The sequence below is a fragment of the Myotis lucifugus genome, unplaced genomic scaffold (assembly GCF_000147115.1).
Source record: "Myotis lucifugus unplaced genomic scaffold, Myoluc2.0 scaffold_4, whole genome shotgun sequence".
NCBI lineage: Eukaryota > Metazoa > Chordata > Mammalia > Chiroptera > Vespertilionidae > Myotis > Myotis lucifugus.
In genome coordinates, this window is record NW_005871052.1 from 8,201,070 (window position 1) to 8,216,458 (window position 15,389).

A 15,389-nucleotide genomic window follows, 5' to 3' on the forward strand; every position below is an offset into this window, starting at 1 on the left:
CTTCCCCTTTGGCCACAGTAATCGGTCTAGAAATGGGCATCAGATTTTAGGTAGGGCAATCAAAACCCTTCCCTGTGATTATTTTGTAATTTGGGGTCACATAAGAAATGCCTCACAGTTGTTCTCTGGCAATAAATGCTTAATATACTGTAGATAACCACATCCCCCTTGTGAAAGAAGCAAGTCTGTGGTATTCAATAGAGGAGCTGTTACTGAACACATGTCCCTGAGGTTTAGCCATACTCTTATTTTTAAAATACGATTTCCATTTTACCTACTAGTTCTAGTTTGGTAGGTTTGGTTGGATTTCTGTTGGTTTCAACCAATAATCCTGGATACTCCATGTTTCAACCAATACTCCTGGATACTCTACTTGTGTTCTTTGCCCAATTATCCACTTAAAGTGCTTCTAGTTATTTATCAGGACCCAGCGTGTCACCAGTTTAAATCCTCAGAAAAGACTGACTCAGGAAAGTAATCTGTTTCTCCTCTAATATTCCCACTGGGTCTGGTACATACAGATATCTAATAGAGCAATTAGACAAACAAACAAATTATTAATAACACTCACACACTTACACACACAGGGATACCACACTACTTGTAAGTCAGGAATTGAACCCTGAGAACATCAATTGTGTGTATTAAATGAGATAATGCAAATAAAGCTCTCAGCAGAGTACCTGGCACTGGTAACGGCCCAATGCGTTCAATAGTAACCCCTCCAAAAGATATATCTACTTTTGAATGAGATGTTATTTATAAAAGGAATCTTTGCAGATATAATTAACTTTAGGATGTTGAGATGAGATCATCCTGGATTAGTCTAGGCCAGTGATGGCGAACCTTTTGAGCTCGGCGTGTCAGCATTTTGAAAAACCCTAACTTAACTCTGGTGCCGTGTCACATATAGAAATTTTTTGATATTTGAAACCATAGTAAAACAAAGATTTATATTTTTGATATTTATTTTATATATTTAAATGCCATTTAACAGAAAAATCAACCAAAAAAATGAGTTTGCGTGTCACCTCTGACACGCGTGTCATAGGTTCGCCATCACTGATCTAGGCCCTAAATCCAATGATATGTGTCCTTATAAAAGACAGGACAAGAGAAGACATACATAGAGACAGAAGGGAGAAGGCCATGTAAGGACAGAGGCAGAGACCAGTGTTACCCAGCATCAAGCCAAGGAATGGGTGGAGCCACCAGATATTGGAAGAGACAAGGAAGGATTCTCTTATAGAGCCTTCAGTAGAAATATGTGCCTGCAAACACTTTGATTTCAGACTTCTGGCTTTCAGACCTATGAGGGAATATATTACTATAGGCCACTCACTTTGTGGTAATTTTTATGGTAATTTGCTATGAATATATCTGGGCAGTGCTTTGCACAGAGTGAACTTGGTAAATGCGTTGAACTGAAGCAAATTATATTAAATTTGACCTCAGAATGAGTTCTATTTTCCTTCTTCATGAAGTTGGATTTGGTTACTGTTACCATTGGGTAAACTCCCTTAAATATACTGTTGGCTTGCTTCTAACTAAAGTTCACTTCTGATGAAGCTACACTTTAGGAAAAGGAGCACTCTTCTCTCTCCTCCACCTGTTGAGTGTCACTGAAATCCAGTGATGAGACTTAAGTACAAGAAAGGGAATGCAAACACATATGTGGGTCTTGTGAGGACAAAGCAGGAAGTAGAAAATACACAGACAAGAAGTTTACTTCCAGTCCTAATGATCATGATTATACAGTACTTTCACCTATATAACTTATTGTATTTTACAAGGCATAATCCATATTCAGTCTCCTAACTGGTTAAGGATCATTATCCAACCTGAGCTCTAGGTTTCCTCATTCTTAGTCCAGAACTTCTCTCTTTCTGTGGGCTTCAGGAAACTGGCCTGATTCTAGAGACTAGCTCAAGATCTATTTACAGTGTGATAAAAACCCTCTTATATCCTCTTCAGGGGCACCTCTTTAATTCACCTCTCAGATTATAGTTGTCAAGCTTCAGGATGAAAGTGGTGTCTAAGGATTGACATAGGTCTTTAGCTAACAGCTCTTTTAAGAGCAGCAGTAAGTTGATTTTTTTTCAGAATATAATGAGATAATGAAGAAGCTAACCTGAACTGTGGAAAATGTTGGTGATTAGAAAAGGAAGTGGAATGTTATGGGTTGGTGTCTTTGAAACCCCTTTTAGTGGAAGGGTTAGATTTTTGGATACTATGAAATTGCCTACTCTAATGAAAGTAGCTAAGGCCTTAGGAAAAAGCAAATCCCAGGTTTGTCTTGACTCTCATACCCTGACACATCCTCTGGAGGTAAACTGGCTGCCTAGCGGGGTTTAATTTTAGAAAAGGATGTTTGAATCATACAGCTCAGTCCCTTCTCTACCTAGTGCTTCATTTTAGCAGAGGAAAGAGACACGGTGATTTTAAGCTCTACCAGAGGAAGAGGACAAAGAAGCCTGGTGGGTGTGCCAGAACACCCTCCCTGCCACTAGGTAGAGAAAGGATGAGGTGGACAGCCAAGCATATAAATTATACAGCAGACTGCATCCTCCTTGCTCCACCCATCCCCACACACCACTGCTTCTTTCTGGACCAAGTCCCAAAGACAAGGAGCCATCTTCCTTTTCCCTTTAGAAATAGCTGATAGAATGTCAGGAAAGAGTGGGAGCTGGTGGCTTAGTGAAGGGAGAATGACCACATGGCTCTGAGGACTGCTCCTCTGAGTGTATAATGAACTTTCTAACAACCTTAGGGTCAGGTAAGCCTGGAAAGAGGAGGGTTTTTCAATCAGGATAGTGTGGTGTTCAGGGAGTGGCTAATGGAGTCTAAAGTCTTCTGTACATTGTTAGAGGTTAAATTATTCTGCCTGTGGGCTTTTGCACTTTCTTATGCCACATCACTTGTTTTACCAGACATAATTTCCTGGCTGACCCATATCTCAGCTTTCACAGCGGTACTGACAGAAGGCATTGGAAAAATGCTAACATTTCCTCTAAAGAAAGAAAGTGAAATGATCTTTGCCTGCTTTTGATAGAATGTCAGGAAAGAGTGGGAGCTGGTGGCTTAGTGAAGGGAGAATGACCACATGGCTCTGAGGACTTTTTCCTCAGACACCTTTTTCCTAACAAGAAAAGGAAAAACGGCTTGGGTGCAGAGGAACAGTGCATCCAGGAGAGGAGCAGAGATAATCTTCCATCCCGATGGAGGTCAGAGGATAATAACTGAAACACTTGACAGGGAATCTGAACACCCAATTTTTACTTTTGACTATGACACTTAGTGAAATATACATCATAAGCAAGTTCTTCCTTTTCTCTAAGCCTAAGATCTCTTATATATACAATGGAAATAATAAACCAGCTCTATCCACTTTACAGAGAGTTATGTATGCACTTCAAAGGAGGTGATATACATGAACTATTTTAAAATTTGTAGTAATGTTATGCAACTATGTATTGTGAGAGCTTTGGTAGATGTGAAAGTTATCTACAAAGGACATATGTTACTCCATTCATCACCAAGATTGATTTAACTAATCAAGATGGGTTTGTTTCCCCTTTCTCTATTCTTCTTGAGTATTCCCCTGAAAACTATCCACCATTTTCTCTCTAGTTAAGAAAAATAACCACTCTGGCCTCAGAGCTCTACACATGGACAACATTTACATACAATCTACATGAGGTCTTACAGGACATCTAAGCATCCATTGTCTCCCTGCCCTCCTAGTTTTTATAAACTTGTGGTGACACTGGTCCAAGGTAAAATGGTACTATGTCTGCTTCTATATGCTGCTCCAAAGAGGCAGACACAACACAGATGGAGCAAGAATGAGACTGAAATACTGTCCCCTACTCTTTTTACATTTCATAATCTAGATAACAGCAAGTTCTCTATCTGAGACCCCAATAATGAAACTTACCAACTGAAGCTTGACATTGACATCAGGAGAGGTAACTCGGCATGGCACAACCACCTCTTGGGTTCCAGGAAACACGGTGATCACCAGTGGCGCATTATAGTAGGTCTGCACAAAGACCTGGTTGTCATCTGAAGGAATGACAAATCAGACCAGGATTGCTATTGTCATCAGGATAAGGGTCCATAGTTTTTATATGACACTTGAAGATCGTTATATTTAGTTCTATAATTTTATACAGGAAATTTGGTTCAGAGAAGGAAAAGAACTCAACAAAGGGGTACAGTGAGGACTTGGAGCCAGGTATCACCTAGGAAAAAATTTTTTCATAAGAACCAGGAAAGCACAGAAGTCTGTTCATAAAAGTCTGTAAGAGAAATTCATTCCATTAATTTTACCTATTGGGTCACATGATATAAGTCAAAATTCTCATCCACATGATCATGTCTCTGATACTTATCAAATTTTCTGTCATCTAAAATCCTTATTTCTTTTCCATGTAAACTGTTTAAAACCCTATGGATTCCCTGCATATAATGATTGTCAAAACAATTTAAGCTAATATCCATAGTGATTAATGGATTAAGCATATTACATTTCTATATCCAGGATAATTGTTTATTTGAATGCTATATCTCCTATACATGCAAAAATCAGATCACTGCTCTCCTTTTATAAATGAAAATGCATTTGAATGACTACAAGCAATCTCAAGTTACATCTACTTTGTTTTTCTACACTCCTGTGTAGACACAAGACACAATCAATAAATTTATGTGGGCACTTGCAGTGTAGGCACTTCTCATATGGTAAACACACAGAATGTCAATCTGAAAATAGAGACTGCTTATATTGGATTCCAAGATGGCTGAAGAATAGCTGGAAGCTCCATCCTTTTGCTCTCAACCATGGACTGGAGCTAAACTGCAGAGCAATTGGCTTGAGAGACCAGTTGAAGTGTTGTGATCTGAACTATTGAGAACAGCGACCACAGAGGAAAGATAGGAGGAGATATGGAGAGGGTCTGGGAAACCCTGCCTGAACACAATTTTATAGGGCAAGGAAGGGAAGCTGAGAGCTGCAACATTCAAGGTACAGACTTGAGGCAGACCCAGCTTCTGGGTTCCAAAGGCCCTGCCCACCAGACTACTTGGGACTCTACCCTGGCAAGCATTAGTCAGGCTACTGAGGGCCAGGCAGGGACAGCAACTGATATTGGTTTGTATCAGAGACCCACCCTGGGTGGCCCAGGACCAGCACACCACATAGCCAGCTTCAGACAACGTCAGAGTATTATCCAGTGAACTCCACAAGCAGCATATTCAAACAGTGATCACAATAGGCACTAAAATTTGCTGAGGTGAACTCCATTTTTTAAAAATATTTTTAGTTTTTTTTCTATTTCACTTTTTATTCTTCTCTTTTTTCTTTCATATCTCTTATTTCTCTCTTTTCTTATTTGTTTTTTTCTTTTTTATTCATTTTTTTCATTTTTATTTTTCTATTCTATCTTATTTTATTATTACATTTTAAAATTATTGTTTCTTTTCTTTTTCTTTTTTATTTTCTCTTATTTCCTTTCATATTCTGTTTCCTTTTCTTTTTCTCTTATCTAATTTTTTTCCTTTTTTTAATTACACATTTAGCCTCTTTTTAAAAAACTTTTCTTATTCTTTTTCTCAGTTCTTGTTTTTGTTGGTGGTGGTGGTAGTGGGTTTTTTCAGCTTGGTCTTATTTTGTCATGTTTTGTTCTGTTAGCACCAGTACAACAGTTGACATGACTTGGTTGGAGTTAAGTCTTATAGTTAGCCAGGCTGAGAGCCAAGCCCACCCACAAAGAGGACACAAGCAATCAAGATTCAATGATAACATGAGGGTCCACATAATCCACACAAGGGACCTTCCCAGAGCTTCTACTCAGGAGATCAAGGAGATTAAACCACTGAATCCCACAGGACACCCACTATTTTAGGCCACCCCAGCAAGACTGTGAGTCATATACTAGTAAGTTTTTCTAATACATAGACACAAATAAAAAAGAAACAGAAAAAATGGGGAAACAGAGAGAACCAAGATGGCAGCATAGGTAAACACCTATACTTGCTGCCTCTCACAACCACATCAAAATTACAACTAAAAGGCAGAACGGCTACCACCCAGAACCGCAGGAAAACTGGCTGAGTGGAAGTTCTGCAACTAGAGAGGTGAAGAAAGCCATTGAGAATGGTAAGAGGTAGAGAGGTGTGGAAAGTGCTGGCACCTGGATGTGCTGCTCTTTTAATCGGGAGGGAGATACAAGCTCTGCTTGCTCTGAACTCCAGTTCCGGGAGAGACTCTGGGAGACCCAGACACATATGGGGAGAAACTGGTCTATCTGGCATCAGGACAGTAATGCGAGGGCAGCTTTCTCTCATAGATGTTTGCAGTGATCATTGTTCCTGCACAGGGGCGCAGGATGCAGAGACCCGGGACCTCTGGTGCAGGGCTGACTGGCAGCCATTGTTGTTTGCTCTACCCTGGTGATTCCCAGAGACCTTGCCCCACCCAATTTACAACCACACCCAAGCTGTGTGCATCTGCTTTTTCATATGAATGGCCTGTCCTTTCTCTGCCTAAAACCTGTCAAATTGCATCTGGGTCAGAGAGCCCTAGAGCTTCCAAAAGAAGGCCCAAGGCTCAGCAGCAGCAGCCTGCCTTGCTTCACAGCTGGGCCTCGTCTAGACACTTCCAAACCCCATACAAAGAGGAGGAATCTTCAGATGTCTCTGTAGCTCCTGCTGGGCAGCCATAGACAGTGGCTGACCTTGCATCTCCTTGGAGATCCAAGAGCCAGTGTACCCAGTGATCAGAGTGAGACCATACTGGATTGCAACTCTTCACATTCATAAGAGACACACTCAAGGGGCAGACTCAGTGAACACCAAAGCCCCACTGAAGCAAGTCCTGCCCCATAAGTGTGTCTCCTGTGCAACAGACCTTCCAGTGTAGACACAGCTGGTCATCACAGCCAATTGGCCTGAAGGTCAATTCCTACCAGTGATACCAACAGCAATCAAGGGTTAACTACAACAAGACTGTGCAAACAGGCCACAAAGGGGTGCACCAAGAGTGTCCACCTCAGGTGACTGGGGAGGCTGAGTCACTGGGCCCTATAGGACACCTACCACACAAGGTCACTCTATCAACTCAAGAAGACTTAGCAGCTACCCAGTACATAGAAATAAACACAGGGAAGCAGCCAAAATGTGGAGACAAAGAAACAAGTCACGAATAAAAGAAATGGAGGAAAGCAAAATACTGGATATAGAGTTCAAAACCATGGTTATAAGGTTACTCAAGAATCTTCTAAAAACCTCCGAGATATTTAGTGAGACCCTCAAGGACATTAAAAAAGACCAATTAGAAATTAAGCATACACTGACTGAAATAAATAATAATATACAGAGATCCAACAGCAGACTAGAGGATCCCAAGAATCAAGTCAAAGATTTAAAATACGAAGAAACAAAAAACACCCTACCGGAAAAGCAAAGAGAAAAAAGAATCCAAAAATATGAAGATAGTGAAAGAGCCTTTGGGACAACATCCGAATTATGGCAGTACCAGAAGAAGAGAGAAAGCAAGATATTGAAAACCTAGTTGAAGAAATAATGACAGAAAACTTCCCCTACCTGGTGAAAGAAATATATGTACAAGTCCAGGAAGTGCAGAGAACCCCAAACAAGAGGAATCCAAAGAGGACCACACCAAGACACATCATAATTAAAATGCCAAGGGCAAAAAACAAAGAGAGAATCTGAAAAGCAGCAAGAGAAAAACAGTTAGTTACCTACAAGGGAGTACCCACACAACTGTCAGCTGATTTATCAACAGAAACTATGCAGGCCAGAAGGGAGTGGAAAGAAATATACAAAGTGATGAATAGCAAGAACCTACAACCAAGATTACTCTACTCAGCAAAGCTATCATTTAGAATTGAAGGTCAGATAAAGAGCTTCACAGATAAGAAAAAGCTACAGGAGCTCATCACTGCCAAACCAGTATTATATGAAATGCTGAAGGGTATTCTTTAAGAAGAGGAAGAAGAAGAAAAAGGTAAAGATAAAAATTATGAACAACAAAGTGAAAACAAATACATATCTATCAACAAGTGAATCTAAAAATCAAATGAATAAAAAACCTGATGAACAGAACAGACTGGTGAATGTAACAGAATCAGGGGCATGGAAAGGGTGAGCAGACTGACAATTCTCAGGGGCAAGGGGTTGTGGGGGTGTGGGAAGAGATTGGACAAAGAGCTTACACCTATGGACGAAGTCAGTGGGGTGGGGGGAAGGCCTGGAGTGGTGTGGGAACCAGGTAGAAGGGAGCTATGGGGGAAAAAAGAGGAACATCTGTAATAATCTGAACAATAAAGATTTTTTTAAAAATGGGGAAACAAAGAAACAGCTCCTAATGAAAGAAGAGGAGGAATCTCCAGAGGAAAAAAAAAAAAGAGCTAAGTGAAAGGGAGACAAGCAATTTATCAGAAACAGAGTTCAGAAACTAGACCAAAAACTTACACCATACACAAGAATAAACTCAAAATGGATAAAATACCTCCTGCACACCCCACACTGGGGATCAAGCCCACAACCCGGGCATGTGCCCCCAACCGGAATTGAACCTGAATGGTTTACCAATACATCTCCTAGGACAATGGAAACTAAGAAGAGAACAAACAAATGAGACTAAATTAAAATAAAAAAGCTGCTGCACTGCAAAAGAAACCATCAAAATAGCAAGAGAGCCCACTACATAGGAGAAAATATTTTCCAAGATACATCCAATAAGGGGTTAATCTCCAATAAATATAGAGAAGTCATATAACTTAACAAATGGAAGACAAACAATCCAATTAAAAAATAGGCAAAGAACCTAAATAGACACTTCTCCAAAGTGTACATACAGAAAACCAAGAAACATATGAAAAAATGCTCAAAGTCACTAATCACCCCAAAGATGCAGATCAAAATGACAATGAGATATCACCTCACACCTGTCAGAATGGCTATCATAAACAAATCAACAAACAACAAGTGGTAGTGAGGTTGTGGAGAAAAGGGACAGAACTCTAGTACACTGCTGGTGGGAATACAGACTGGTGCAGCCACTGTGGAAAACAGTATGGAGTTTCCTCAATATATATATATATATATATATAGAACTTCCATTTGACCTAGTGATCCCACTTCTAGGAATATATCCTGAGAAACCTGAAATACCAATCAGGAAGAAGGTATGCACCCCTATTTTCATAGCAGTGAAATTTACAATAGCTAAGATTTGGAAACAGCCCAAGTGCCCATCAGCAGATGAGAGGATAAAAAAGCTGTGGTTGTCCTAACCGGTTTGGCTCGATGGATAGAGCATCGGCCTATGGACTGAAGTGTCCCAGGTTCAATTCTGGTTGGGGGCACATGCCCGGGTTGTGGGCTTGATCCCCAGTGTGGGGTGTGCAGGAGGTAGCCGATCAGTTATTCTCTCTCACATTGATGTTTCTATCTCTCTCTTCCTCTCCCTTTCTCTCTGAAATTAAAATAAAGCTACGGTACATTTACACAATGGAATACTATGCAACAATAAAAAAGAACTCTTACTGTTTGCAACAGCATGGATGGACCTGGAGAGTATTATACTGAGTGAAATAAGCCAGTCAGAGAAAGATAAGTACCACATGATCTCACTCATATGTGGAATCTAATGAACCAAATAAACTGATGATCAAAAATAGACCCAGAGACATAGAAGCATGAACAGACTGTTGAACCTCAGAGGGAAGGCAGGGGAGGATAGATGGAAAGAGATCAACCAATGAACTTGTATGCATACATGCATAACCCATGGACACAGACAATGGGGTGGTGATGGCCTGGGGGGCGTGGATGGGAGTGGGCTGGAAGGGTTTAATGGGGGGGAGGGGAGGAGAACCTATGTAATACTTTCAACAATAAAGATTTTTAAGAAAAAAGAAAGTTCAAAGTGATGGTTTTAAGAATGTTCAACAGCATGACAATGGACATAGAAAACATGAAAACAACCAGTTGGAAATGAAGAATAACATATATGAAATAAAGCATACACTGGAAGAAATAAATAGTAGGTTAGATGAAACAGAGGATCAAATTGGCAAATTAGAAGACAGGTAGTAAAAAAGCATTCAATCAGAGAAGAAAAAATAATTAAAAACCATGAGGATAGTTTAAGGGAACTTTGGAACAACATGAAATATAACAACAACATCATAAGGGTACCAGAAAAAGAAGAAAGTGAGCAAGGGATAGAGAACCTATTTGAGAAATAATGACAGAAAACTCTAACCTAGTGAAAAAAAGTTACCAAGTTCAAGAAGCACAGAGAGTCCCAATAAAGATGAACTAAAGAGACCCACACCAAGACATCATAATTAAAATGGCAAAGGTTAAACACAAAGAACAACCTTACGTGAATCAAGACAGAGATACTCAGTCACCTAAAAAGGAGTTCCCATAAGGCTGTAAGATTTCTCAACAGATACACTACAGACCAGAAGGGTATGAAGAACTCAAAGTAATGAAAAGCAAGGATATGAAACCAAGACTACTCAATCCAGTGAGGCTGTCATTTAAAATTGAAGGTGAAGAAAAGAACTTCTCAGACCAAAGAAAAAGATTAAAGGAATTTCTTACCAGCAAACCAGCCTAAGAAGAAATGTTAAAGGGACTGCTAGAAAAAAAAGAGAGAAACATAGGCATAAAGAATAAAAATGGCAATAAATAAGGCCCTGTAAATAATAACCTAAAATGTAAATAGATTAAATTATCCAATCAAAAGACATAGGGTAGCTGAATGCATAAGAAAACATGACCCATATACACATTGTCTACAAAGAGACCTATTTCAGAACAAAAGATACATAACCTGAAGGTGAAGGAATGGAAAAATATTCCATGCAAATGGCAACAACAACAAAAGCTGGGGTAGCAATACTTATAACTGACAAACTAGACTTCAATACAAAGGCCAAAATAAGAGACAAAGAAGGTCACTACATAATACTACAAGGATTAATCCTACAAGAGGATAAATATATATGCACCCAATATATGAGCACCTAAATATATGTTTTAAAAAAACTCTTGGTGGGCTTTAAGGGAGAGATTGAAAGAAATACAGTCATAGTAGGGGACTTTCACACCCAACTGACATCATTGAATAGATCTTCAGACACAAAAATGAACAAGTAAACTGCAACTTTAAACAACACACTAGATCAGATGGATTTAATTGCTATTTACAGAACATTTCATCCCAAAAGATATGCATTCTTCTCAAGTGCACATGGAACATTCTCAGACAGACCACATGTTAGGACACAAAATAAGCCTTAACTAATTCAAGAAGACTGAAATCATATCAAGAATCTTCTCAGATCACAAAGACATGAAACTAGAAATCAATTATAATTAAAAAAACTCAAAATATTCAAACACATGCAGGCTAAATAGTATGTTATGAAACAGTGAATTGGTTACCAATAAGATCAAGGAAAAAAATAAAATACTTCCTAGAAACATGAAAATTAACACACAACATCCCAAAATCTATGGGACTCAGTGAAATATGAAAACAACCAGTTGGAAATGAAGAATAACATATATGAAATAAAGCATACACTGGAAGAAATAAACAGTAGGTTAGATGAAACAGAGGATCAAATTGGCAAATTAGAAGACAGGTAGTAAAAAAGCATTCAATCAGAGAAGAAAAAAATAATTAAAAACCATGAAGACTGAGAGGGAAGTTCATAGCATTAAAAGCCTAGCTCAAGAAACAAGAAAAATCTCACATAAACTAACCCTACACCTAAAAGAACTAAAAAAATATATATAATAAAAGGAGCCCAGAGGGAGTAGAAGTAAGGAAATAATAAAGATCAGAGTGGAAATAAATAACATAGAGACTAAAAATCAATACAAAATAACAATGAAACCAAGAGGTGGCTCCTTAAAAAGATAAACCTAGATTGTTGAACCCTTAGCCAGACTAAGAAACAAAGAGAGAGGACCCAAATAAATAAAATCAGAAATGAAAGAGGCAAAGTAACAACTGACATCACAGAAATACAAAGGATTATGAGAAAATACTATGGATAACAATATACCAACCAATCCGACAAACTGGGTGAAATGGACACATTCCTGGAAACATACAATCTTCCAAAACTGAATCAGAAAACCCGAATAGACCATTAACAACTAATGAAATTGAAGCAATAATAAAAAAAAATCCAGCAAACAAAAGTCCTGGATCAGATGGCTTCACAGATTCATTTTACCAAGAATTTAAAGAAGAATTAACATCTTTCTCAAACTATTACAAATCATAAAGTCATTCACAATCTTATACTGTAGAATGAATTATTCTCAGTATCATGAGTTAGGATTTATATAAAAGACAGGAGTGATTAAAGGCACCCAAAAACCTTATCTTTGATTTTTTCCAGGAATTTTTCAAATTTGCACGGAATAAATCCAGAGTGGTTTTTGAAGTAATGGTAGAGACTATAAGGTTTAGGATGATCAGCCTCACCATACCATACCTTCAACATAAGAGAGGAACTTCTCTTTATCTGATGTTTTTTTCCAGAATTGGATATTAAGATCATTTATTCTCTATCAATAGACCTTTCCAAGATAGTGAGTCATTAAACAATATGGTAAATAAAAACAGATGGTGGAAGGAGAGGGGATAGGAACCATAACCCTTCTGAAAGTTCCATAATCCTTATCAGATCAGATGATGATCCTGGAACCAGAGGAAGAAAGCTTCCTTCACATCCATTCAAATGGCTAACTAGCTCCACCCCCAAATTAGGGAAAGGCTGTCACAAAGCTTGCTGTTCTCCTAACTCCAACAAGCTAAGAGGGACAGAATGAAGTTGAATCCAGCATGGCAAAGCCATTAAGAGGGAGGCGTGGCATCTTTCAAGAGGCAATGTAAATACAGGGGAAGAGAAGAATAATTACAAGCTTTAGAGAGGAGACCCTCCACCACTTTCTACCTGTGTTCCCTCCATTATCAGAAAAAAAGTCTACTTGCTCACTAATAGCAAAAGGAAAAATAGTAATTTACAGTGGAAAAGGCTGGCATAAAAACCTTAACCAAGTGATAAAATTTAATATCATCAGTAATAGAATAGACACCATAAGACTCTCAATAAGACAACATCACTTCCTAACATTTTTGACAACAAATGCATCAACTGAGTTTAATCATAAGGCAACATCAGAAAAACCCAAATTAAGGGACATTCCACGAAATAACTGGCCTATACTCTTCAAAAATATCAAGGTCATAAAAGACTAGGAAAGACTGAGAAACTGTCACAAAATGGGAGGAAATAAGGAGACCTGACAACCAAATCCAATGTGAGTTCCTGGACCAGATAAAGGATATTAATAAGATAATTGGTGAAATTTGAATAGGTATAAAAGTAGCATTAAACTTATGTTAATTTATTGGTTTTTATAATTTTACTCTGATTTTTAAAAATGCTAACATTTCGAGAAGCTAGTAAAGAGTATATAGATTATTTTTGTTTTTTAATCCTCACCCAAGGATATTTTCCCATTGATTTTTAGAGAGAGTGGAAGAGAGAGGGAAAGACAGAGAAATATTGATGTGAGAGAAACACATCAATTGGCTGCCTTCTGCATATACCCTGACCAGGGCCTGGGCCAGGGAGGAGCATGCAACTGAGGTACATGCCCTTGACCAGAGTCGAACCCGGGACCCTTCAGTCTGCAGGCCAACACTCCGTCCACTGAGCCAAAGCAGCTAGGGCAGAGATTATTTTTACTAATGTATTTTTTCAGTAAGCATGAAATTATTTAAAAATTAAAGAAACAAAGAACAAACATCTCAGGATCTCATATTAGAAAGAGATAACAAACACTCCAAGGAATATTCATAGCATTAAACAAAGTATGCTGGATGTGTTAGCTTTCATAATTCTGAGATTTGGGGCAAGTTATGATCTTCCACTTCCTTTTTCTTTTCTTTCTTTTAATTTTTATTGACTACTTTTCCTGAGTTCCCAATGAGGTTGCTGAAAGGAACAAATGAGTTGAAAAACAACCTTATATTTAAAAGAATCATATACTTTTAAATTATGAGTATTAAAAGATACAAGAAATGTACATTTAATCCTGACATCCTACTTCTCTCCTTGGTCCAAGATGTTTAAGAATATGGCAATATTAATTTCACCATTATCTCACCCTGGTATTATTGGAATTCCCTCCTAATTGTCTTCCTGCTTCCACTGTTTTCTTCCTAAGGTCTATTTTCCACCCAGCACCCAAAATCATCATGTCATTTGTTTCTGAAAACTTCCATCCACCCAGAATAAAATTCAAAGGCCTTACCATAGTCTAAAAGGCCTTAAATTATCTTATTCCCTCATCACCTCCTTTATCTCATCTCTTATCATTTCTCACATAAACTACTCCAGGCATATTGGCCTCCTTGATGATTCCCACTCTATTTTGTCATTACAACTTCAGGGTTTAGAATGTTTTTCTCCCATATATCCACATGGTGCTTATCACTTCATTTAGGTCTTTGCCCAATGATCTCCTTATAATATAAGCCTTCCTTGACTCTTTTTTTCCCTTGACTCTTTAGAACAATTATCACTATCTGATACCATAGGACATATTTCCTTGTTTATTACTCTAATCTGTAAGCTCCATTATATCAGGGATCTCATGTGACATCTTCACTGCTGTATACTCAGCACCTGTGAATTCTCTGAAATTATTTGCATAGTCTTGTGTGAATGGGTATATTTCTGGAGGGGGGAATTTTTCAGGATTTTATTAGCCTCCCTAAATGTTCTGCAAGACTCTGATAGAAACTGTTATCTATTTACCCCACTATCTATTCTTCCCTTCTTTAGTATTCATAAAATAATGATTTTGTGCTAGTTATAGGCCACCCAGCATAAAAATTTATTTAATCTAACTCCCTTGCAGCTAGATGTGACCTTGTGACTAAATTTTAATTAAATTTCCAATTAAATATAATTAGAAGTCTCTTTCAGGGGCAAGGACCTTCTTCTCCTCCTTTCTCTCTTCCTAAATGGCAGGATTCAGATGTGAGGGTTGGCACTTGAGCAGCCATCTTGGACTCTGAGGTAGTATACCAGATCCCTGTTGATCCCTGCAGTAGCAGATCAGAATTGTGCCTACATCTTTATGTCTTGGTTATTACTTAGGGTTTTAAGTTACAAATGAACATAATTCTGATATCAACTCCAAAATGTTTAAGAATATGGCTATATTAAAATATCATATATCATTCTGCTCCCTATTACATAAGGGCAGAGGACACACCGTAATCAGTGTGTGTGTGCCTAGCATCTGTCATAGCA

The 15,389-nt window shown here is 38.3% G+C and overlaps 1 protein-coding gene across 1 annotated transcript in view; it reads right to left on the minus strand.

Moving 5' to 3' along the window:
• Positions 1-15,389, minus strand: part of LOC102422327 (vascular endothelial growth factor receptor kdr-like) — a 353,529-nt gene that overhangs the window by 205,701 nt on the left and 132,439 nt on the right. Inside the window, exon 5 of the mRNA XM_014465282.2 lies at positions 3,938-4,065. Coding sequence (XP_014320768.1) covers positions 3,938-4,065 — 128 coding nt within the window. The remainder of the gene's footprint in view (positions 1-3,937; positions 4,066-15,389) is intronic.